The sequence below is a fragment of the Galleria mellonella genome, unplaced genomic scaffold (genome assembly GCF_026898425.1).
Source record: "Galleria mellonella isolate WM207_F2 unplaced genomic scaffold, CSIRO_AGI_GalMel_v1 utg146, whole genome shotgun sequence".
In the NCBI taxonomy this organism is placed as follows: Eukaryota; Metazoa; Arthropoda; class Insecta; order Lepidoptera; family Pyralidae; genus Galleria; species Galleria mellonella.
In genome coordinates this window covers 1,386,610-1,413,490 of record NW_026441999.1, presented here as the reverse complement: position 1 = coordinate 1,413,490, position 26,881 = coordinate 1,386,610, and the positions used below count along the sequence as shown (strand labels likewise).

The following is a 26,881-nucleotide window of genomic DNA, read 5'->3' as shown; positions in this document are numbered from 1 at the left end:
TTTTATTGTTGAAAAACACATTTTACAGCCATGGTTTGTGATGTAAGTTATGTTGGCAACACCGATACATCGGTAACGTTAATGGCAACATTGGCAACTATTAATAAGTGTAATATCCGACAGACTGTTACACCGTTACGTAATATTTTATCATGCGCGATAAACTCAATGTATGGGCGTTTAGTCAATATTAACGGGATATCTATTGGTTACATCAATGCAATAAATAAATTTTATGAATACAATCGATATGGTGTTACTAAATGTTTTTTTAGTACTTTCCTATAATTTTTACGTGCATATTTTGTAATCATTAAATTTACTTGTGGGCAACGCACAATAAAACGATGGACACCGCAGAGTAAAACGATGGATCCTAAATCGAAAATTAACTTACATGATGTACACATCAAAATGTCATAAGCATCACATGAAGATTTATCAAAGTTCATCCTATATGGAAAATGAATTAATTAATGAATACTTATCCATGAGATATCTCATCATACACATCTGTAAACTATTAGCAAAATTTTAGTGCTCGTTTACTAAGAATCTTTAATTCGTTAATATCTCATAATAATGGCAGATTTATGTGCAACTTGTTCGATTATTAGCATTTTAATTTGCTATAAGTATTTTGTATAGATATACCACAAGAAAGAACAGGGTCTCATCAGCACTTTTCAAATAATCTTTCATGAATATTGAAAATTGCAAAAATAATCCTTAACAATTGCAAAAAGATTTTTAACATTGACAACTTAATTGCAATCACACAGCCACTGAGAACCTCTTTCCGATAGTCGCTCGAATCAATTCAACGAATATTCTCTTGTACGGAATATTCAAAATTGAACACGGCACGGTGTGACAGTCGGCTGGCGGAGGTAACCCGGCTACTAAACAGCAGTAAACCGGATTGGTCCCGGTAGTTAATTGACGCGTGCAACGCTTTATGTCGGCCACAAAGGCACCGTTTGCGCAGGAACATCAAATTTAACAATCGGTGTCTATTGAAATGGCGTTTTGCAGTAAAACCATTATGTGATCGTATAGAGCTGTTTTTACAGACATATTATGCGCAATATACGTAAGTGTGAAGGAAAATTGCATTATTATATTTAAATGGGAAACAAGCTGATGACCCACCTGATGGAAAGTGGTAACAGATGTGAACCAAAAAACCATGAGGAGGATATCACAGAATACAAATTATAAATCAGAATACAAATGTAAGTCCATGGTGCCCCTAAGGCGTTACAGTAGCCTTTCCCAAAGTGGGCGATAACGCCCTCTTGTGGGCGCTGCAGGCTTAAAGGGGGGCGGCAAGAGACCCAGAAAAAAAAATGGGGGCGTTGTGTAGAGGCTTGGGGGGTGATTTGTTGATCTTGAAGTAATAGTAATTTTTAAGTAGGCGAAACAATAGGGGCGCTAAAAAAATAATTTATTCTCAAAGTGAGCAGTTAACAAAATAAGTTTGAGAACCCCTGCGTTAGAAGATAAGGGATTGTTAATAATGGGGATAATATTTGCTAACAACATACTTACCCTATGAAGTCAATTTTCAAACGGTATTTTTGAATTCGTCAGAATGATTAGATGACCTGCTTTCATCATCTTCGTGGTATAAAAAAATTCTCACCTACTCATATCACCCAGCACTGCTGCCCCCCAGTGCATGCCGATAGCGCCGGTTACCGTTTCATTATCGTCCATTAACTCTAACCCACCATGAGTTGCCATTCCTGAGAACTATGGTGATATGCGTCCGTAGTTTATATTTTCAAATCATCATATAAGCTGTTAACTGTCCCTGTAAATATATGCCTCCCCCTTTAGAAAGGATGCGAAATAAAAAACCTTTTTTCAGATGCTGCATATGCACTGACAGAGCACGAACTAAAACTAAAAAGAAACGGGTAAATCAAATTTTTTTTAAGTATCCGCATGATACTAATATGAAATAGAATCAAAATGGGCGACCTTGATGGTGTAACGGTTTAACACATAGACTCACCTTCCGATGGTTGGGGGTTTGATGCACGCACAATAAATCATTTGTATTCTTTGTAAATGTGTGTTTGCTTTGATATGGGCGTGTTTTTCTATATATGTAAGTAATAAAATAATGTATTTAAGTTAGTATGTGTATCAGACTTCTAGTAACTTCTATAAATATCTACTATAAAGATATAAAAAGAAATTTCGCCGTATGGCCCCGACATAGAATAGGCCTTCCCTTCCTTTCCAACATGTATCGTAAAAGGCGACTAAGGAAAGGCGAGGGATGGGTAGCACCGTCTCTCTTAAAACATCTCTAAAGCCTAACTGCTGTTGCCAATCCGCCTGCAAAGCACGGCAACTACAGGCAACCCCCCCCCCCCTTCCAGAGGGAGACTTATGTTCAGCAGTAGACACTTAAAGGTTAACATGATAATGATATCACAAAGATGGCAGACAAGTGTACAGCAAGTTTGATAAAAACTGGTCATTGTAGCCTATGGACGCCTGCAACCCTAGGGATGTCTCGTACGCGTTGCCAGCCCTGAACAAACTTAAATATACCTCAACAACTATTTTTCATCAAAATCATTCATCGGTTGATAGGTGCAAAGTTTTATTGGCTCTCCATAGATACACACACATACAAAAACACAGGCATACAAATAGAATGTGCGGGAGCATGGAAAACAAACGTTATGTAAACCAATACAACATCATATCCGGAGTCACAAACACAGCTGTATTTGATAGTGTAAACAGACACACGTGCTTACACATGGAGAAATTACTTTTTTATTTCTGGTACCAAACAAATTTCCTTAAATCAATTAGTATATACATAATAAATTCAAATTCAAAATAACAATAAATAATTTTGATTAAAAAATTGACCATCAAAATCGGTATTCAACTGATGAAAATTAGTATGAGACCAACACGGAAGTTAAAACTTTCGTATAACAAGTACATTTTCCCACGCAAATAAAAAAAATCTATTGCCCTGCCAAGACATCGAAATATTAAAAAAAAAGTGGCACTCGGAATGATTTAAAATTGAAAATTACAACGGTACCCTATGCATTGAAATCTGTTCAGGGGTTTAGAAGTTATGATGGAGTAAAAAACTCCCATACCTACATGAACCCTAAAAATATTACACTCCTTTTTGAGAAGTCGGGTAAAAAATGTTTTTAGTCACTTATTATATTGTATTATAGCAGTTCATTTCCAAGTAAGTTAATGCCCGCTCCGCAAACAATACTTAGACATAACAAACACCATAAACATGACTGTTCAAAGCCCTCATGGCAACCATGAGACGTGTCCGGTTTCATACGACGTGTCGATATTAGATAAACGGTAGCATACGGGGATAAGACTTTAGGGCATAATAATTAAATAGTTTATTATCAAAACATGGGTTAATACTTTAAAGAGAAAAGATTTGATGTTTTGTGATAAACTCAAAAACTACATAACCGGTTTTATACATTCTTTCACCTATGGAAAGCTACGTTATCAGTGAGTTTTTTTTTTTTAATGAGTGAAGATGGAATGGTAGTAGTGGCCTGTGCGATCGGTATACATTGATGAGGTACCAATGAAGGGCGACAGGTGAGGATGAAGGCGTGATCAATTGAACTAGAATTAACCACTATGGTTTCAAGGGAGAACCGCGTGGAAGTCAACCTAATAGGGTGTATTGCCAGCAATGGGGTTGCTAAATCTCATTACTAACAATCCCTTCCTCATTATATCTTAATATTATTATTTCTTAATATATTTTTAACCCCTGTGTGGCAGTAGTCGCATATTTCTGTAGAATAAAGTTTCTTTCTTTCTTCCCCCTCCCCAAGTTGTCGGTGAGAAACATGGGCTGTATTTTATTTACAAAAAAACCATGCAAAGCTACACCGTCCCAAATAGTTGGTAGGGTAGTTAATTTAGGGCAATTAGTATATATTTCTCCCCGTGGTAGACTATTACCCTACAATGCAGATAATCAAACTTTATTTATTTATTAAAGTAACTTTATTGTCAAAAAGAAAATATGGTACAAAAAGCGGACTTAGTGCTAGTAGCATTCTCTACCAGTCAACCTTTGGGATGAACAGTGAATCACGAACGTAGTACTTCATTATTGGGATAGGTAAAGAAAATAACATTATTGTATATCTATGTATAATTATTATAATTACAATTTTTTGTTCCCTTTCACTGTTATATTGTGATTTATTTCAGATCCCCCAGGGGGGAAAGTTGGTACCGACAAGTGGAATTATACGATTTATTTAGATAGAAAACATACGAGAAAAGGGATGTGAATATTCGTACTTATTCACCATTTAACACATCTTATTCAAGCTACACATCAAAAGAACAATTACGCGCCAAAACACTATTTGCAGGAAATAGGCAACTCGTGTTTCTCTCTCACTCTAACGGATGTCGACGGCAGCGTGTTAGGTGTATGCGAGCTTCTTTTAGAACGTAGGTATTTTATTCCTTTATCTATGATATCGTGTTTCCGATTATTACATGTATTCATACTTACTAATACGTTTTTTTATACAACTTAGAATGACAAACAAGCTGACGGCCCACCTGATGGAAAGTAATAACCGTCGCCTATAGACATGAGCAGTACCGTGGACATAACAGAGTATACTGTTTCGCCCATGATACTCCCTATGCGTTGCCATTCCTGAGAACTCAAGCAAACGACTTTTGTACAAAGTCTCCCTCTGGTACTGTGTACATTTAATTTTTACAATGTATTTTGTTAAGAGAGAGAGACTGGCTGAAAACCGGCGCTGTATAGCTGTTCACATTGCACTGCGACACTCACAGCATCAGCTGAGCCAGCTTCTTTTAACTAGTATGGGACACTTCTTGTATATGTGTATATGTATATATGTGTGTGTGTATATATATATATATATATATATATATATATATATATATATATATATATATATATATATATATATATATATATATATATATATATATTATCAATATAACCTAATATTCAATTCGCATTAAATTATACAACAAATTTCATTAAAATCTATCCAGCAGTCCCTCTAGAAACTATCGTTAGCATTCCTAAGGCATTTGTTTCATTGAGCCAACTGACCTCAGTGCATCCTCACCTATCATCACTTACTGATACCTCGCCAGCGTATACCGATAACCAGTTGGGGGTTATCATACCATTTTGTCTTTCACAATTCTTTTACAAAAGACCTTTATAATAAATATATACCTTTATCTATACTATTACACTATAATTTATACTATAATATACTATTGTACTATAAAGAGGTAATTTTGTATATTTGGATGTTCGGGGTAATCTCCGATACTTCTTAACTGATTTTGAAAATTCTTTCATTGTTAGAAAAGTATATTATCCCTCAATGCTATAGACTATTTTTTTATGTTGGTAAATGTATATGTATTTTTAATAATTAATCACAATAAATGTAATTGAAATGGGCAAAAATTACATAATATGGCATGCACTGCTTAAACGGATTAAAATAAAAGAATACAATCTATTGCAAAAATATTTATTACTTTAATATGTCAGCCAAAAACATAGTTTTTTATGCTAAAAATTAAACAAATTTTACCAAGCCGTTTATTTAAAAATTTTAGAGAATATTAAACAAAAGAGTGCAGTTAATAAATTAATAAAATAACTGTATTTATTTTCTGACCAATTAAAAACAATTATACAATTAGTACTGTCACAGACGCCAAAATACTAACCTTACTAAAATGCGTTGAACAGTAAAGTTACACAAAAAAATATATTGCACCCGTGCGAAGCCGGGGCGGATCGCTAGTAATTTATAAAGATCAACAAACAGACGACAATACGGACTTGTATTGAGAGTATGGCGGAGCCACATGATGTTCAATAACCAAGCACCTCCCACATATCCCACAACAATGTGTTCGGAGCCCTTATCCTGAGCGCGTCAAGGCGGGTGTCCGATTTCATTCATCGCTCGGTAGACGAATGTATACAATGCATACGGCTTGTATAGGTCAGGCAATTGTAGCTGGCCCGACTATAGTACTCGTGGCGATGTTAAACGTCTCGCTCTAACATCGTAAATGCTTCTATTTAACTATGCTTTTATTTTAGTCTTCGTTGTTAGCAGCTTATTAATATACTTACTTACTAATATCATAATATATTGCTATATCTAAACAAGGTTACCAGAGGGAAGCTTTGTACAAAAGTGCTTGGATACCTCTGTCCGATTCGTGTTTCTACCGTGAAGCAAATGTGATTGCATGGTTGTGTTTCGGTATAAAGGGTGGGATATGGCAGTGAATTTACAGGGTACAGAGGAATAACACCTGAGTCCTCAGGAATGGCGACGCATGGGGATATCATGGGAGAAAGAGTATACTCTGTTATGTCCACGGTACTGCTCATGTCTATAGGCGACGGTTACCACTTTCCATCAGGTGGGCCGTCAGCTTGTTTGCCATTCTAAGTTGCATAACAATAAATAAAATAAACAGGGTTCATGTACTTACTTTTCATAATAACATTGTAACAACTCTATATTATGTATATTAATGCATTATAATAAATAAATAACAAAATCTAACTAGACCATGTCTGTTCATGGGAGATATTAAAAAAAAAAATTGATATGAGGGGATCTTAATGGCAACAATAATAATTAAAAACTTTTTATTTTATTTTCTATGTTTATTATTTTTATTTATGTATATTTGTTCCGACATCACGCAAAAATTACGGCATCAAATTGAATTCGGTTTTCATAGTTGTATTAGTTGATCACACATTTTTAAGTGTTTGTGTCCCAGATTTTTCTGGTATATTTTTTATATCGATACGCCATGTAGAAATGGCCTATTTATATTGGCTTCCCAGCTTCTGAAATCTAGAAGTAGTAGACAAAAAGTTGATAAATAAAAACAGAAATTAAATTACAAGCTTGAAAGTTACGATGTATGTACATCAGGATGTCACATATACATTTAATTTACTCTTAAGTGATTAATTACTATTATAAGTTATTATGTGATACTAAAAATTCTTTGAAACTTAAGTTTTCGTATGTATTTGCTAATTAAAAATAAAAAAAGAATATATTTTATATTTCTTCTTTTATGTTACTTTATTGTATTAAACAATAAAGACTGTCTTATCTAAATCACAATAGGATTACTATGCAATTTTTTTCTCCCAAATTTTTCTTGTACCTTCTTTGCTTTATTTTTTTTTTGTTTTTGTTTCATTATTGGAGTGAACAATAAAAGTACTTCACCTTATCTTATCATAAGCGTTTTGTATGTAAATACGCAAAATAAAAACGATTAAACCAAGTCATATTTAACATAATTGCTTTGTTGTAAGCTGTGACGAAAGATCAACCTACACAACGTAACAAATGTGAATAAAATTTCAATAAACAAAGTTATGACAAAGTTTACGCAACAGTTTCTATTGCTCGAGCTTTATACCCTCTTCGGGAAGGGGAAATTAACTGCGGCTGGTAATATTATGTTTGTATTGTACTTTAATTCCTTGTTGAGGTTGTTGCACTGTAGTGTACACATTATAGTTAGCTTGGCTAGACTGTGCTACATTATTTGGAGCATTTCAATAGTATATCAATTCTATCTGAAACGAAATATGGCGATCATTTGCATTTCGACAAAACTTACTCCTACTGACTTCATCCTTCCAGTAATACAGCTTTCTAGCGTTTACCAGTAATTTTTATTCGCGTATACTTTAACAAAGGGAGACAGATTTTCATCATATTCTGCTGAAAGATGTTTTTGCAAGTATATTTTTTTCTATGTTTAATATTATTTCATAAGAAGGTTCTTAATTAATCTGTTTTTTTTTTTGTGATTATATTACGTAATGTTACGATTTTTATCTAAAAGGACATATGTATTTTTTACAAATTGGTAGGAATTTTATCAAAATCGCTTCAGTTAAGTTTTTAAATTAAAATAACTAGTTTTGCCACAACCGAAGTCTTTTTTTTTTGTGGAACACAATTTATACTATTTATGTTACCTAACCCAGTTAGTAGTCGAAACAGTTTGACTAAAAACTTAACCACGAGGCATTCCTTGATCGATGTTAACATCCCGGTTAACTAACCACGAAGACAATGGTAATAAATTAAACACCATATGAAACAATTACGGACTGGTTTTGTCGGTACGTACTGCCCTTCACGGACAGTACACACGTGGGTTCGTGTGTGTAATTGTGTAAAAGCCGGTATCTATGAATAATACACAATAAATGAACTAAAATACAATATAACTAAATGCACTAAATCTGAGAGCTTAGACCGATATAGTTTTTTTTATATTTTTAATTAGTGATAAATGGTTACTTCGTCTACGCTATCGGTATACGCTGGCGGGGCACCAGTAAAAGATGATAAGTGACGATGAAAGCAGGTCTTTTGTCCCATAGTGACGACAGCATTTCCAAGAGACTACAGCATTGGGTTTTTCAAAAGGGGGGTAAAGAGGTTTCTTCAGGGTCGGCAACGCGCGCGTAATACCTCTGGTCTTGCAGGCGTTCATAGGCTACGTTAACCGCTTACCATCAGGTGGGCCGTATGCTTGTTTGCCACCTCAGTGGTATAAAAAAAATTCCTAAAGAATTCACCGAAATTGTTTTCAAAGCAAACCGCGTGGAGGTCGACCTGATAGGGTATATTTCTAGCAGTGGAACTGTTAGATTGCCATTACTAACAAAACGTTTCCATCGGCCGATACAGTTTGTTAAATTAGAAGTAATATATCACTGTTTATTACTAATGAATTGTATTGGTCCCTATATAAATGGCCGGCAGCACACCTGCAATGCCGCTGGTGTTGTGGGTGATCATGGGCGGCGGTAGTCACTTACCATCAGGTGAGCCGCATGCTCGTTTGCCCCCTGTGTTGTAAAAAAAAAATAGTAGCTGTTGAGGGTTTATACAGATTGTTAACAATAAGGTCTAAGTACACCATTACTAGCAATATACTTTTTTTTTTATACAACTTAGAATGACAAACAAGCTAACGGCCCACCTGATGAAAAGTGGTAACCGTCGCCTATAGACATGAGCAGTACCATGGATATAACAGAGTATACTGTCTCGCCCATGATACCTCCCATGCGTTGCCATTCCTGAGGACTCAGGTGTTATTCCTGTAAATTCACGTCATATCCCACCCTTCAAACTGAAACACAGCTATGTAAACACAACTGCTTTACGGTTGAAACACGAATGGGACAGAGGTACCCAAGCAATCGACTTTTGTACAAAGTCTCCCTCTGGTAAAATGAGATCGACCTCCACGCAGTTCCTCCTGGAAACTATCGTGGTGAATTTATTGTCGTCTTGAAAGTTATTAAAGTATCATTAGTTAAATTTTTTTAAAATCTTTACTCACGGAATGCATACGTTATAAAATAAAACAATGTTGAAAATTTCAACTTTTTAAACTTAATAGCTTTAGTCGAGTATTGATAGTCAGTCAGGATAAAAAAAATTATAAGTACTTACAAATAAATAGATTTAAAGCCACGAATTAAAAATATTGACTGAATAATCGCACTGTTCTATTTTTAAAATATTTGAAACATACCGATGTATGACAATATATTTCGTAGATACATTAGACAAAAAGAGTACCGAAAATCGGTTCAGAATTGACTACGGTATTGCATAACGTACGTATGCGTAAAAAATAATTTCACTAAACGAATTTGAAACCTGCTTATTTTGGAAGCCGCTTGTTAATTAGCTTAACATAAAATAGTGGGTATACGCTAACAAGTTATGGGCACAGCTAATAAAAAATTTTGTAGGCAACTATATAAACCTCTATAATAAAACCTTATTATCCATAATAAACAAGTGTAGCGTTTAATGTAAACTTTATATTATTACGTATGTAAATGCACTTTCCAAAGGAAAGTGTTTTACTTACATTTCATTTTTCAAACACAATAGCATTTTGCAATGAGTAGGTTTTACATAATTTACAAAAAAAAAAAGCACCTACTTACTTCAATCGTGACAAAAACAGTAGCCTCCTTATTCATCAGTTTAATAGCTAAAATAGATTTATGAGAGATTTAACGTTTTTATGAATAAAGGTACTGAAAAAGAAAAGAATATTTGAAATAAAGTATGTTTTACAGAATTTTAAATTTGTCCTACAAAAAAAGTTACTTCGATAGTAAACGAATCAATAAATAATTATTCGTTTATAATTGAATTTTTTAATTGTCATTGTGTAATTTTCTATATTAGGTGCAATTCGCTCACTAGTGCCCCGCCATATATACCGATAGCGGGGGCGAGGTTACCATTCCATTATCATCCGTTAAAAAAAACATTCCCTCCCCCCCCCCCCACACACGATCTAAGGTATTATGCCTCTGTACCCTGTAATTTTATTGCCATATCCCACCCTTCATACCGAAACAAAGTCATGCAAACACAACTGCATTACGGCAGCAACACCAACAGAACAGAAGTACCGGAGCAGACGACGTTTGTACAAAATCTCTCTCTGACAATTACGCTAGAACGTTTAACCTACAAGTAAGACAGACAGAAACACAGGGATAATTATAATAATTAAAAGCTAACATATAATCAATCTATCTACTCTATAATAAAATCGTAATTGATATCTGTCTGTTACGTCAACACGAAATATAAGAAACTTTTGCAAAGATTTGTTGAAGAAAATTATATCTATTAGTTAGCTGTGGTCGTTATATCGACGTGGGGAAATGGGATTATTAATAATAGGGCTAGAGGCCCCATTGGTACTTCTTATACATGGTTAATCCTTGTTGAATTCTTCACCATGGGTTAAATGACCTGCATTTTCACCTATCATTCTTCACTGGTGCTCCGCCAACGTATACCTATAGCGCAGGCGGAGTTACCATTCCATTATCATCCCATCCCAAAATATATATATATATATATATATATATATATATATATATATATATATATATATATATATATATATATATATATATATATATATAGACATTATTTGTACAGACTTTGTCTTATACATATTTTCTCATATGGCTGCTCCAGTTCAAATATTAAACAAACAAAGAAAAAGGGTACGCTTCGGTTTGTTTATTGTTATTCGCAGAGGAAGTATCTCTATACGAGTCTATTGTTTTTTGTAATTTGTACAACTAGTCGTTTCCCGTCGCTTCGCCTGTATGAACCCATTATCCCGTATTCGTGACAAAATTTAGAGAAATAATAAGATCTACCTCGAAAAAAGAATTTGTGTTTAAACATTTTATTTTTGGAACTCTAGGGCTTTTTAATGGAAAAAAATAGAATAAACAAAATAAAAAAAAAAATTGGTTGACCTACCATCACGAATACACCAAGAATTAACGATAGTTTAAAGCAGGGGTGGCAGACTTGACCCAAGATCTACTGTTTAGTGACGAAACCCTGCACAATCTTCCAATTACATACATTTTGAAATCTAAGTATTGTAGTATTTATTTATTTTATTAAGAGAGAAAATATAAAACTGAAAATCATTCTTAGTAACTGCTTATTTATATTAGTGAGAGCATTGCATCTGGGCATCTTTTGTTAGATTAGCAAAATATTATACTTTTTTCCATGTCACGATCGACTGGTTGGCCACCGCTGGTTTAGAGGAATTACCGCAAAGAGATCCACCTGACAACTATAACTATAACATTTACTCGTAACTTGATCCGCGTGACCGGGTTATTTTTTTTTTATATACAACTTAGAATGGCAAGCAAGCTGACGGCCCACCTGATGGAAAGTGGTAACCGTCGCCTATAGACATGAGCAGTACCATGGACATAACAGAGTATACTGTTTCGCCCATGATACCCCCCATGCGTTAATTAAACAGTTAACCGGGTTAAACAGCGGCCTATTTCCTTCTCCATCCCATAATGTTCATGAACATACAAAATACCTTAATAATTAATAAAGTCGATAAAGCGGTAAGAGATAGTAAGAAACAAACTCATTCTCACATATCTCATATTTAGTAATATCACAGATAATATATAACTATGGTTTTATATTTATATATACAGTATATTGTACATGGAAACTCTTTTAAGTGCACAGAGTATTACTTGCGCATTAAGTGCCTCTTTCAGACAGACGGGCCGATAGCTTGTTTACCGTTCTCAGTGGTAAATAAAAAAAAATAACTATATACCTATAATTACATAGATTTCTTAGTCTATTCAACTATTAGATCATTGACTCATTGTTCAGCTAATGATCTCGTAGTACTTGCAAACGTAACTGACACCACATAAACAAAGAAACTTGCATGACAATTGTATACTCTCGAGATTTATAACTCTAAAAAAAATATCGTGGAGTCTTCTGTAGACTTTATTTTTCAATCGATCCTAATTATTATCAGAAATATCTAGAGTCGGGTTAAATACATTTATTATAACTTTGTATGTTAACACACTAGATTTATAACATTGATTTGGCTTTTGCTGTTATAATGTTATAATTATTTTTAATGAAATAAATAATAAATAATTCTAACCTAATTCCTAACCGTTGTTTCATGAGTGCAGTACGAAATTATCATTAGATTGATGTCGATATTGGATTCAAGAGTTATCCTGCTGTTTATTTTTAAATTTAGACCTTAATTGAAAGAAAACAGTAGAAAACGCTTTTTATTTTGTATACTAATGTTTTTTTTTTCGTTTTGTTCTTGTTTTGTAGGCTACTGTGTGAGTAGCATGATTCTTTGAATGGATAATTTATTTCTTTCTGTAACTCGCTAGTGATGTATTAACCCTCTGACCGGACATGCTGCGATTTCCGCGTGCAATATCTACTAGTTTAATTTTACGCATCCCGCGGTTTCGACGTGTTCGCCTTTTCTTATGTTTATTGACGTTATCCCGAGATTTTTGTTTTGGTATATTGATATTGTTTCTCAAAATCTCGTTAGTGCGAAAATGAAGCAAAAAAAAATGCGACCAGAGGGTTAATAATAAATTCTATAGGTGTAAGAATTTTTAAAATCCAACGAGTAATTTTAGAATTTATCCATTACACATTCCTCTTTATAATATTAGTATAGATATAGAAGACAAAAAAACATCTCGGGCTCATTAACCTCTTTACGCGACAGGACCTATAATACAAACAAACACAACTACACACAATACAATGTAAACCGCAAGCCATCTATTAACGTTATGACCGCAATGCGGAATAAACACACAATCCGATACGAGTACATTTTATTATTAGCTAATGAGTATACATACGTATAAGAAATTAAAGTAAAAAGTAAATGTAGTTTTACAGTTAATTCTTTTGAATTATTAAACCGTGAAAATGATAAAACTGCTTGCGTTATTAGTTTTTTGTTTAATGAGTGAAAACGATATGGTAACCTCGCCTGCGCGTGGGGAAAGGGATTGTTAGTAATGGGGTCTAACTAACCTATCTAACCTATTGCTAGTAATACACCCTATCAGGTCGACCTCCACGCGGTTCCCCCTGGAAACCATAATGGTTCATTCTTATCGAATTCATCATGGTGGACCACCTGACCTGAATTCATTCTCACCTATTACCTTCCATTGGTGCCTTGTCATTGTATACCGATAACACAGGCGAGGTTACCATTCCATTTTCACCCATTAAAAAAAAAACCTCGCCTGCGCTATCGGTACCCGCTAGTGGGGCACTAGTACCACCATAATATAATAGGTAATAATAAAAAAAAGACTAAGTACTCAAAAATTCGTAAATCTAAGTTTACTAGCCTGTTATGATGAATTTTGCAGCACGTGGAAGTCGACCTGACAGGATATATTGCCTGCAATGGGGTTTTCAAACCCCATTACTAACAATCGCTTTGCTTTTTACGTTATTGGTTACCGCTGACGAGATATCAATCAAGGATGAGAGTTGAGGATGAACTCAAGTAAGTTGGCCCATCGTGGATAATTCACCACGCTTAGCAGGTGAATTAGTAACCGCAGTTAGGATTTGGAGACATTTTAAGAACTGAACATCCCTCGTTCTACCTTAGTCGCGTCTTACGACACCCACGGGAAAGGTAGGGGTGGTGTCTATACTATGCTGGGACCATATGGGGACAGGTGAAACAGAAGAAACATGATTGTAACGAAGTATTAGCATGTTTACAATATAATAATGCAATGGCGTGTAACCAGTAACTAACTATACAGGTTAACATTGCTGCACAGGAATTACGTAAGCGATCCGCCTCTTGCTAATATCTAATTGCCTACATCAGTTTCACATCCTCACGATGCTAACGAGCTATAAGTTGGCATAGGTAATAAACAAAGACAATTGGTTTTTTTTTTAATGCAATTTAGAATATAATAGCAAACAAGCTGCGCGCGCCTGATGGAAAGTGATATTCGTCGATTATACACATTGATAATGGGCCATGGACATCACAGAGTGCACTGCTACACCCATGGTACCCCTTTGCATTGCCATTCATAAGGACTAAAGTATTATGAGTCCGTACTCTGTAATTTTACTGCCATATCTCACCCTCCATATGGTAACACAGTTTTGTTTAATGGGAAAAGGTCAGTGGCACAAAGATACCCATGCAAACAACTTATGTACACTCTACCTTCAGTTTTAGTTGTAGCAAAAAATATAATATGAAAAAAGTACAGTTTTTTATGATTTATTTATTACAATCACATCACACATTGATTTTTTTAATCGATGAATATAAAATAGTAACCCTGCCTATACTATCAGTATACACTGGCCATTGTAACTACAATCAGATCTTTTCTATAAAATATGAGTGTTAAGAAATCAAGCATAACTACTGATATGGCACCTCAAATAAATTAAATTAAAGGCTAATTGAGACTTATTTCTTTTTATTTATTCATTAATACATGTATACAAGGCAGACTTAATGCTAAAAGCATTCTCTCCCAGTCGACCTTAGAAAAGTGTCAAAATACTCAAATATGGTACACATTTATACATTTAACAAATAAATATATATAAATAACAAATATACTTACACATATATAAGATATACTATATTATACACAAGGATGACAATGATAGATTCTAGACAAATAGTTATTTGTAACCAATAAATTCATGGCTAGATAGTTTTAAGTGTGTTGGCACATTGTTTCTTGCCTACCCCCTTTATTTAGTACTGAGTTTAATTATCAATAATATATTATATATAAAATTAATTTTAATATGATAAAGCATTATTTTGAAATATCAAACTATACTGACAGCACCTCTCCTTAAGTAATACTCAACAAACACAAATAATAATATATATTTAATTCATAAAACGCTGTCCCGTTTAGATAAGATAATGGTACAAATCATACTGTTTCCTTATTTTTATAGGGCCACATGAATCATCAGTCTGTCAAGAGATACGGCTACAATTTCAAACATATAATAGTCATAGCCAAATAATAATTAAATATACCATAGCATAATTATTACAATTAGTTATAAATCAGTCTACAGAACTCTACCTACCTTTGACCAACTAGTGGGATAATAAACATCTCTTGATACCAATATGTCCCAAATTGTCATGTAATTGTTTGGGACATGCCAACAGGGTTGGACTAAAACTTATTTGGACTAGCATCACATATGGAATTCAAATAATATTTTATAGATGTTGACTATAAATTTGAATAGATGTACTTTAAGCAATAATATTTTATAAGTAATTTTTTTTATACAACTTAGAATGGCAAACAAGCTGACGGTCCACCTGATAGAAAGTGGTAACCGTCGCCTATAGACATGAGCAGTACCGTGGACATAACAGAGTATACTTGCTTGACTATTGGTAGGACTTGAAGATAGAAGTAGCCCATGAGTTTATGTATTGAGCATTATTATTTACTACTACTATTTACTAAAAATTTTATCAATCTGTGCTCATCAAATTAAATCATCAAATTTTAAATTATATTATATAATTTATGGAATATACAGATGTATATTGATCAATATACCGTTTGTCTACAATAAATAATACAGAATTAAAAATACCAATATTTACTAATTGTGTTACTTTTTATATAATAACAATATTTTGTTAAATCACATAAAATGTACCTATTAATTTAACTAAGTTAAATTATGTTTCATTATAATAATAAGTATATTTTATGAAACTTAATAACAAACTATTAATTACTGTAAAAAAAAATAACACAATATAATTAGTAAATAATACTGGTTTTTTATAAATTATATTGTCCAATTTCATACAATATGAAATTGGACAATATAATTTATAATATACTGATATTCTAAAAATAAATGCAAATAGCGAATGGAAGAGGAAAACATTTTAGGCTGACTAAATAAGTAATTTAGGACAATGACAATGAAGCAAATGCAAACAACACAATGTATTAGTAATTAATAAAATATTTTTTATCTGAATTGAATGGAAAATCAAACTAAATACATTAACATATCATATAAATTTATTTATTTGAAATTCAATAGTGTAAATTATACAGAAGAGGAGAAGGGATATCTTACCACATTTAATCAAAGACGTAGATAGTGTTTGAATTAAAAAACAAGACACATTAATTGAAAATAATATGTGCATATGTCTATTTTATTTCATTGAGGCTTCAGTTCACACACATTGTTGAATTTATTTTATGGGTGATGGTTACAATTTTCCATCAGGTGCACCGACAATATTGTTATCATTACTATTGGGAAAAAGTTTTATACCTAAGACTAAATTTATCTACAAGTTTATCCATTTTGGCATGGCATACATGACTGGCCTAATCCACTTACTGATAAAAACAGTTATAATAACAGCGGTATAATTCTTACCGTATGAAAAAATCGGACTATTTTTAAAATATTATATAAATGTTTGTAAAATGTTGTAATAGTGAAGATACAGTATAAAATTAATGTAAAATAAAAAAAAATTGATGTCACTATCGCAGTGGCGGGCGCGCGGCCTACGCTCCTTATGTCATGTTTAATCTTATAGGGTCAACTCTAATTGCTTCCAGTCGACCTCAGGCACGGCGCCTGCAGCACGAATCTAACATTTCGTAATAGGTCGCCATCAAAACAATAATACGCGGCACACTTTCCATAAAGGATAGGGAGTGACAACTTTAGCATACCGTTTGCGAACTCTCTCTCTCGTACTTGCGAAATAACCCCATATAAGAACGAGATACCTAATAGTCAAAACTTTACGAAATAAAAGTATTTACACGCAAGAAAAAACTATTGAAAAGTACATAATTACGAATTAAAGTATAAAAACTAGACTAGCCCTTACCGTGTTTAGGTAAACATAAATCCAAAACAGATGTCAGGGTGAAGGTACTAATAAAAACAAGGCACAAAACACTCACAAACACCTTTTTAGTTAAACTTATGGTTAACACGTGTACACATCAGAAACACAGGAAGAATAATCACAAACACTACAAACAAAGCAGCACTTGCACAAAAATGTTTATTTACAAAGACTGGCGCACGACATTACGCATAGTACACTGAGACGTCTGTCGTACTTGCACAAACTTCGGCCATCTTGCTTGCTGACGTAAAAGAAAGAGATGCCACTTCTTATTAGCCAATGACCGACGAGCGACCAACAATAAGTTTAAATTACAATAGACCTACTAAACCATAGACAAACGGACTGTCAAAATAATAAACTCATTTATAATAGCGTAAATTTCTTAATGTACTAAATTTGTATTATTATAAATAAGTTGATTATTATAAAATGCAAACTTTGAATCTCCAAGGATTATTCTTAACTAAATTTTTTTTAAATTATGATTTTATAATTTTCGAACGCAGTCTAACTGTCATGATATCACGCACCAATCACGAACGGCCATGCGTGCGTGGCAAAAGGCGCCAAATATTAAGTTTCAAAAATCTTTATTGTTAGTTTAGCTTTTTATTATTTTGTTTTATTTAATTTTTTCCAATGGACGAAGGATAGTGATTAATGCCTAACTTATAACAGTTTATATTAATTTGTTTATCTTCACATTACACCTTTCGTTAGTCATTGATCACATACGCCTTTAAAAATATTATAATCCCTTGTTGATACTATTCCTGCTATGGAATATTTCTAAGTCTTGGTAAGCTTACATTAATAAAATTAAATCCAGATTACAATTTAGCATGCATTTGCAAGAATACTGTTTAAATATTATTAAAATATATAGATATTATAGTATTAACAATTATTGTATTATATTACATTAGTGTGTTATCTGTAATATATATAATTAATATCTGAAAATATATATATATTTAGGTACTAATTACAGTTAAAAACTGCATAAATTCCACCTCCCGAAGACCTAATGTAAAAAGTATTTTTTTTTTTCTTTTTAAAGCTTGCTTATTTTTCTTTAGTAATTTTATAACTTGTGTACTTATTTTCTCGTTAAATTTTTAACTTAAATAGTGCAAATTCTTTAAGCATTAGCATATAAGTGATTGTAATTAAAAATATTTTCTATGAATTAAACAGGAACTTGTGATATATGAGTAATTGATAATGAAATGATACTAGAGTAACCCACAATAAATTTTATTCATTTACATTTATTTATTTTTCAGTGTCAATGCCACAGTTTCCAATGAATATTATCCAAGTTTTCAACAAAGCCAATGATTCCTAAAGGTTGCAGGAAAAATTAAAGAGGGAGACTTTGTATAAAAGTTATTTGCTTGGGTACCTCTGTCCCATTCGTGTTTCAACCGTAAAGCTGTTGTGTTTGCATGGCTGTGTTTCGGTTTGAAGGGTAGGATATGGCGTGAATTTACAGGGTACAGAAGAATAACATCTGAGTCCTCAGGAATGGCAACACATTGGGGGTATCATAGGCGAAACAGTATACTCTGTTGTCTATGGTACTGCTCATGTCTATAGGCGACGGTTACCACTTTCCATCAGGTGGGCCGTCAGCTTGTTTGCCATTCACAAGTTGTATAAAAAAAAAGACAACATTGTATGTAACCTGTTGAAATAAATGTTTAGTAAAAATAAAAGAAATTAATCTTTTTAAGATTTAATTAGCATACTCAAATGAAATGCGTTTAATTATTCATATATTATTGTATGGGTCTTTTTCCTATGCTGCAGTAGATAAGCCCGTGTCTTAAACTTATTCTTGTAGATGTTACATTTCTAAATTAATTCCAAATGTTGCTTTCTTATGTGCTCTGCTCTTCTGGACGATGTTATAAACTTTTGGTTACAATGTGAGCATTCATATGGTTTTTCCCCTGTATGTTGTCTTGTATGGATCAATAAAGATTCTTTTGTGACAAACCTATTATGACATAAGTCACAATTGTAGTTTTTTTCTCTAGTGTGTTTTACTATATGAGCTTTTAGTTTACTTTTTGCACAAAATCTTTTACCACACCATGAGCAAACATGACCTTTTTCATTTCCATGTTCAAATTTTATATGAATGCCTAATGTTTGTTTGGAACCATATTTTTTATTACAATAATCACAAATAAATTTTTGTTCTAGTGGTTTCCTGGGCTTTTGTTGGCATATTTTGGTTTTCACATGTTTTTTAAAAGAATGCAGACTCTTGTAATGTTTGCCACACATCTGACATAAGAGTTCTAAGTTATGACTAATTTCATGCATATTTAATCTTGTTCTATTATGAAACATTTTACCACATTTGGTGCAAACTTTATTATAATGGCTTTCATAATTATGCTGCTTTAAAATAGTTATTGAGCCGTAACTTTTTTGGCACTGTTTACATTTATAAGTTTTAGCGGCATGTAATCTCATATAATGTTGCCTTAAATTATGAGGTCTCGAAAATATTTTAAAACAGGCTTTACATTTATATATTGATCTATCATTTTCATTAAGTACCATGTCTTGAAGTGATATAGTAAGATTCCCATGACTGTTACTTTCACATGTGGGATTTATATCTTTAGTAGTGTTTTCTATGTATATCTCTATTTCAGTCTCCTTAGTTAACAAATTGCCTTTTTCAGTATTATCTGTATCAGAAACAGATAAAAAATATTGTAATGCCAATAATTTATCATTAATTTCCTGGACATAATATTGTTTCATTGTAAAATCATTTATATTTAATGATGCAATCATTGCTTTACCCGACTCTGTTTCTGATTTTATCTCAAAATGCTCATTGAGGCTTCTTATAGCGGTCTCAGTATCCTGTATATTTTTTTGACAGGTTTCAATGAATCTGTAACAACTAATTGCCAATTCTGTGCATCTTTGACAAATAAAATCTGATGATCTACTGTGTATAAACTGAAACAGTAAAATTGAAATTAAATAAATATATGTATATAATTAAATCATATGTTAAAATAAGTTTAGGAAACTGTATAATAATATTATGAGACACCTCTTGCTCATACACAGGGCACACCACCACAGACACCCTTTTTTTATTAACTTACAAAGAAAAAATTAAAATTATATATACATTTTAATCTAAAATATAGACACTAAAGACTGAATTTTCAATATGTAACAGCTTAAGTAGTACTGAATGGTTTATGAGATAAATTGATAATAATTTTCTTCCAAATGCCTCTAGGACCACATGGAGATGTACTAAATTTGTCTGCACCTCTTTCCCACTTGTGTTTCTGCTGTTAAGCAGCTATGCTTGCATGGCTGTTTCAGTTTAAAACAGTGATTCTCAACCTTTTTTTTGTTGTGGCACATATTTAACGAATTCAAAATTTGGCGGCACACAAAGAAAAAGATAAAAATTATTTACTTACTACAACACACTGCATAAATAGTTTATGACAAAAATTTTAAATATTTGCAAAATTTGGCAGCACACTTTTAAAATTCAATATTTATGGCGCCTAGTTTACCCCATGATATATTAAAAATTATAACACACTTAAAAAACACTAGCAGTGTTGGCATTGACGAAATATCTACAAAAGTTGTAAAAGCTGCTTCAACATACATAGCCTCACATCTTAGCTATATTATCAATCTCAGTATAAGTTCAGGTACTTTTCCTAAAATTTTAAAAACTACAATTGTAAGACCAATATTTAAAAAAGGAGATAAATATTCAATGGAATGTTATAGACCAATTGCATTGCCTACAACATTTTCAAAAATTTTTGAAAAATACATATATTTACAAATATACGAGTACTTTGAAAAACAAAATCTATTCACATCAGATCAGAAAGGATTTAGAAGCAACAAAGACATTAACTTAGCAATTTATGATTTCTTGTACACTGTTTTGACAAATATGGATAAAAGTACACCGGTTTGCTCCATTTACTGTGATATGACTCAAGCTTTTGATTACGTAGACCATAATATTTTACTTCAAAAATTATATGTATATGGAATCAGGGGTAATGTTTTAAATTTACTAAAGTCTTACCTTACTGACAGGAAACAATGTACTCAAATAAATAAAATAAATAATAGAACCAAACTTGAAGAAAATTATATTTCTGACCAGAGAACTGTCTTGTATGGTGTTCCCCAGGGTAGTGTTATGGGTCCATTGTTGTTTATTATATATACAAATGATCTACCCAAAATAACAAAGCAACCTATGTCACTTTTTGCTGATGACAGTACAGTAACAATAGAATGCCAAAGTATTGATGAGTATGAAAATGATGTAAACCAAGCTTTGAAGAATATAGTTAAATGGTTGAATAATAATAATCTAAAAATAAATATTAATAAAACACATATAATGCATTTCAGTCAAAGGACTTCTTTAAGTACTATTGGTGCTTGTTACCTTAATAGTGATATTAAAATTGTAGAGAATACAAAATTCCTAGGTATTATAATAGACAATAAATTAAACTGGAAAGATCATATAGATGAATTATCCAAGAAATTGAGTTCTTCGGCTTATGCTTTAAATAAATTGTCTCCTACAGTAAATGAATCAGCGCTCATTACAGCGTATCATGGTATTACTGCTTCAAATTTACGGTATGGCATAATATTTTGGGGAAATTCAACGAAGAAAGAATTTGTATTTAAAGCTCAAAAAAGGTGCATAAGAGCCATGTTTAATCTTAAAAATACTGATAGTTGTATGCCGTATTTCAAACAATATAATATATTGACAGTACCTTCATTGTACATATTTGAAGTGTGTGTATTTGTTAAAACTAATAAGAATTTATTTCCACGACTTTCAGAAATTGTTAAACGCAATCGACGTGATAATGATAAGTTATATCTAAAAAAAATCTAGTACAAAACTTATGCACGATAGTATATTATGTATGGCACCAAAAATCTATAATAAAATACCAAAATCTATAAAGGATGTACCAACTAATGTATTTAAGTATAAATTAAAAAAATTCTTAATTGATAAATGTTATTACAATGTATGTGAATTCTTTAATGATAAAATCTGACAAAACGAATATTTATTTATAGTTATTAACTTAAAAAAAAAAATAAAGTTCCATAATTATATTTTTTTACTATAAATGTGACATTGCTGATTTTTCTTTTTATATAAATGTGACATTGCTGATTTTTCTTTTTATATAAATGTGACATTGCTGATTTTTCTTTTTATATAATATAAATGTTTTCTTATGTAATTGTAAATTTGTATACCTCGATAGATGGGGTTGATTATAGAGGACTTATATTGTTTTACCATCCATTGTTACCTATGTATCACAAAATAAATAAATAAATAAATAAATAAACACAAAAGTGCCGCGGCACAGTGGTTGAGAATCACTGGTTTAAAGGATAATGTATGTCGGTAAAATTATAGAGTACAGCAGCATAGGGGAGAAAGGGATTGTTAGTAATGGAGACTAAAAATCCCATTGCTAGCAATATACCTAACCAGGTTGACCTCCTCGTGGTCCCCCCTAGAAACTGTTATGGTTTTTTTTTTTTTTTTTTTTTTTTTTTTTTTTTTTTTTTTTTTTGATGGGTGAAAATGGTATGGTAACCCCGCCTGCGCTAACGGGATACGCTGGCGGAGCACCAGTGAAGGGTGATAGATGAAAATGAGTTTCCAGGGGGAACCGTGAGGAGGTCGACCTGGTGGGGTATATTGCTAGCAATGGGATTCTCAGTCACCATTACTAACAACCCCTTTCCCCCCGACTGTTATGGTTAATTCCTGATGAATTCATCAAGATGGGCTAACTGGCCTGTTTTCATTTTCATCGATTACCCTTCACTGGTGCTTTGCCAGTGTATCTCGTTAGGGCAGGCAGGATTAACATTCCATTTTCATCCATCAAAAAAAAAGTACACCTTAGTCCTCAAAAATGGCAATGCATAAAGAGTATCATGAGCAACACAGTATACTCTTTTATGTCCATGGTACTGTTTACGTCTATAAGCGAGGGTTTCTACTTTTCGTCATGTGATCCGCAAGCTTGCTTGCCATTCAAAGTTGCATAAAAAATACACTTTAAAATGAATTGCAGACACATCAGTAACTTACCCTATGCCCCACCACATAATCCAATATTTGTAACATGTTCAGATCATCTTTGTCTTTCAAATATATTTGATCAGTAACAAAGTATATATTTTGACTTTCTTCATTTAAAGAGTTATAACATAAAAAACAAAAGTCGTTTTCATTTGATATTAATTTAAATAGAATACTTTTCACACAGCTCATGATCAATAATTTAGAATGGCCAGGGTAACAATAATTAATGCAATTTTTATCAACCTACAACTAAGTAAAAAATTTATTTAATGCAAGTCTCGAAACTGGCAAAAAAAAAGTTTTTTGTTTACAAACATGATAAAAACAATTCAGCTGTTTCTTAGATAGTTAGCTTTTTCTTTACAAGACCGGGTTGCCAAATGCGAATTTTTATTTTTACTAATAAGTCCTAATTTTTTCTCCAAATCAAAATTATTTAAAATAATTAAAGATTGTGTTCCAAATAAAACTGACTTTATTTATAGCAAAATCAGTTATTTTCATTTCAGACTAAACTATTGAACTTATTTTGATTAGATAGTCTATCATATATTTTTTTCCAAAATTTTGAGATAGAACGAAACACAAACTTTATGTTGAAATTACAATTACATCATTCGTATGCATTTTTATAATAGGATTTATGTCGAAATGTTAAGCTCCATTTACTGGACTGACTTCGGTGTTATTAAAAAAAAACCAAATTGAGTCCGAAAATTTGAAATTTCATTTCATGGTAGGTCCCTTAATATAAATTAGTGAGGTCAATTTTGAGGCGTTATTTCTCTAATTTTATCTGTAAAAGTAATCATTTTTAATTGATATTACAGCGAAGTCTTTATACTTAGTAACAATATCAGCTAACTTTCTAAAAAAATTATCGTATATGTAGTTTATAATGTTCTACAAAAGATTAATTTCACGAAATAATCAAATTAATAAGTTGAGATTACGCCTCAGAATCGATACTAGTTACTGTTTCATGACTTTTGAATGAACATAAACTGTAAGCATTAAAGATAAGGTTCAAATTCTATTTGTATTAAGTTAGGAAGATCATGATCGAGCTCTGTCGTTCGCAAATTACTTAATTTGTTCCTTATCTTATTAATTATGTAATATATAAGTCGATATTTAAAATATTATTGTTTGCTATTAAAAATATAATAATAATTTTTATATTTTGATTTATTTAAATATCTATTAGGTACCTAGCAAATAATTTTATCGAGTTAATCTCCTCAGGCGCCATTTTATGTAATGGCGGATTGGCAGCATGGTAACATGTCTACAGTTGTTGAACGTATAGTTTCAAAGCGCGCGCTTTATCTGAAATACTTTGTTTGAATTTTGATATACATTTTAAGTTTACTATTTTTTAATTAATAGAACAATATTTATTTAATATTTCATAGTTTTAGTCTAGATAAATATGGACAATAATAACCAGTGTAAACTCGAAGGTTCAGAATTCAATGTGAATCTCTTATTTTCTAATATAGTTAGTCAGAAGTGTTTCAGTAACTGTAGGCTATGTTTAAAACATATTCAAGGCGAATATGTGCGTTTCCATGATAGTATTAGTGTTCAACAGAACGGCGAATTTCAGCCTTTGTCCGAAATTCTTGATATGCTGTTAAAAGGTGATGACGAGGTAAATAAACATTAATTAAATTTTGAGTTTTTTTTTTATTAGTGGCTACTTATTTATATATTTAATTTGTATACTTATATGTTAATAATAAAATTACAGGTAACAGATGAAGTACCAGGAATAGATGCCATCTGTATAGATTGTATGAACAAGACTATTGAAGCTGCCAGATTTATCGCTCAATGTAAACAATCTACAAATGTGATAAACAAAATATTTGACAACCTCATAGAAGCTTTGAATATTGACTCTGAATTAATAACTAATAAAAGCTTATTTATTGCTTTAAATGAAGATGACTTTAGTCCTATACTGGTTTTGGAAAATGAGAACAGAAATGAAAATCAAGAAGCACAGAACAGGAAAAGCAATAAAAGACAAAAACAGTTCGAGTGTCAAGAATGCAATGAATTTTTTGATAATATTGATGACCTCAAAGTGCATAATGAAACATGCCATAATGTTTTAACATGTAAAATATGTTTTGAAACATTCATTGATGATATTGAATTAGAATCACATATAAGTGTCAATCACAAGTTCCAATGTTCTAAATGCCATATGTCTAAAAGTAAAGAGGAAGATCTCATTAAGCATATGGACAAAGTCCATAATATCTATTTATGTACTGAATGTGGCAAGTCATGCCAGGGTTTGGATAAGTTACATGCTCATGAGCAGAAACATTTAACAAAAAATGAATGTCCTAAATGTGGCAAATCATATGCAACCAAAGATTTCTTCCATAAACATATAAAATTATGTCTAGAAGATCTTATAGATCCACATCCAATTCGGAGTAATATAAAAAAGACTTCCATTTGTGGAATATGTGGCAAAGGCTACAGCACTTCAGGTGGACTAAGAGTGCATATGAGATTTGTACATGGCAATGCTAAACCACATATATGTGATTACTGTGGCAAAAAATTCACTGCACCAAGTTACTTGAAGACCCATATGGTAAAACATACAGGAGAAAAGAATTTCAAATGTGACATTTGCAATAACAGGTTTGTTTCAAAGGAAGCATTACTGTACCATACTAGAAGACATACTGGAGAGAAACCTTATTCTTGTACACAGTGTAATGAAAAATTTGTAAATGCATCCGCAAGGGCTGACCATATTAGATTTAGACATGTGGGACCTACTTTAAGTTGTGATATTTGCTCACGTAAATTTGTAACTTCACATTTCTTGAAGCAGCATATGAGCAGACATCATGACCCTACAAGTAAATTGTATATGGGTAGGAATATGATACCACCAAATATTCCAGGAGAGCAAAACATCAGAATTGTAAAATCATTATAAAAGGAATTTAATTTGACACATAACATTAAAAATGTATATATCATAAATGTGTATATAAATAAATCAAGATTTCTATAATACATTGCATGCATTTTTTTATTTTTTTTTTTATACTACTTAGAATGGCAAACAAGCTGACGGCCCACCTGATGGAAAGTGGTAAACATCGCCTATAGACATGAGCAGTACCATGGACATAACAGAGTATACTGTATCGCCCATGATATCCCCCATTGCATTGCCATTCCTGAGGACTCAGGTGTTATTCCTCTATACCC

General features: G+C 32.3%; 3 protein-coding genes across 6 annotated transcripts in view; 1 reads left to right on the top strand and 2 right to left on the bottom strand.

Annotated features, from left to right (window-relative positions):
• Nucleotides 1–17,715, bottom strand: part of LOC113523196 (rho guanine nucleotide exchange factor 11) — a 265,886-nt gene extending 248,171 nt beyond the window's left edge. For 2 of the 4 annotated variants that reach the window (XM_052891758.1, XM_052891756.1), the window contains exon 1: nt 17,437–17,715. The gene's annotated coding sequence lies outside the window, so the exon portion shown is untranslated. The remainder of the gene's footprint in view (nt 1–17,436) is intronic. The other 2 variants (XM_052891757.1, XM_052891759.1) reach the window with 1 other exon arrangement.
• A 1,181-nt stretch (nt 17,716–18,896) lies between these two features.
• On the bottom strand, nt 18,897–23,989 carry LOC113523244 (zinc finger protein 91-like). Its single transcript, XM_026909134.3, has 2 exons — nt 23,639–23,989; nt 18,897–20,451 (listed from the first exon to the last, which is right to left on the bottom strand). Exons 1-2 carry the CDS (start codon nt 23,819–23,821, stop codon nt 19,321–19,323), a joined length of 1,314 nt encoding a protein of 437 aa, XP_026764935.2. The 5' UTR covers nt 23,822–23,989; the 3' UTR covers nt 18,897–19,320.
• Nucleotides 23,990–24,671: 682 nt separating this feature from the next.
• LOC113523243 (zinc finger protein OZF-like) lies at nt 24,672–26,683 on the top strand. The gene is made up of 2 exons (XM_026909132.3): nt 24,672–25,286; nt 25,386–26,683. The coding sequence occupies exons 1-2, from the start codon at nt 25,065–25,067 to the stop codon at nt 26,601–26,603; spliced, it is 1,440 nt and encodes a 479-aa protein (XP_026764933.2). The 5' UTR covers nt 24,672–25,064; the 3' UTR covers nt 26,604–26,683.
• Nucleotides 26,684–26,881: the final 198 nt, after the last annotated feature.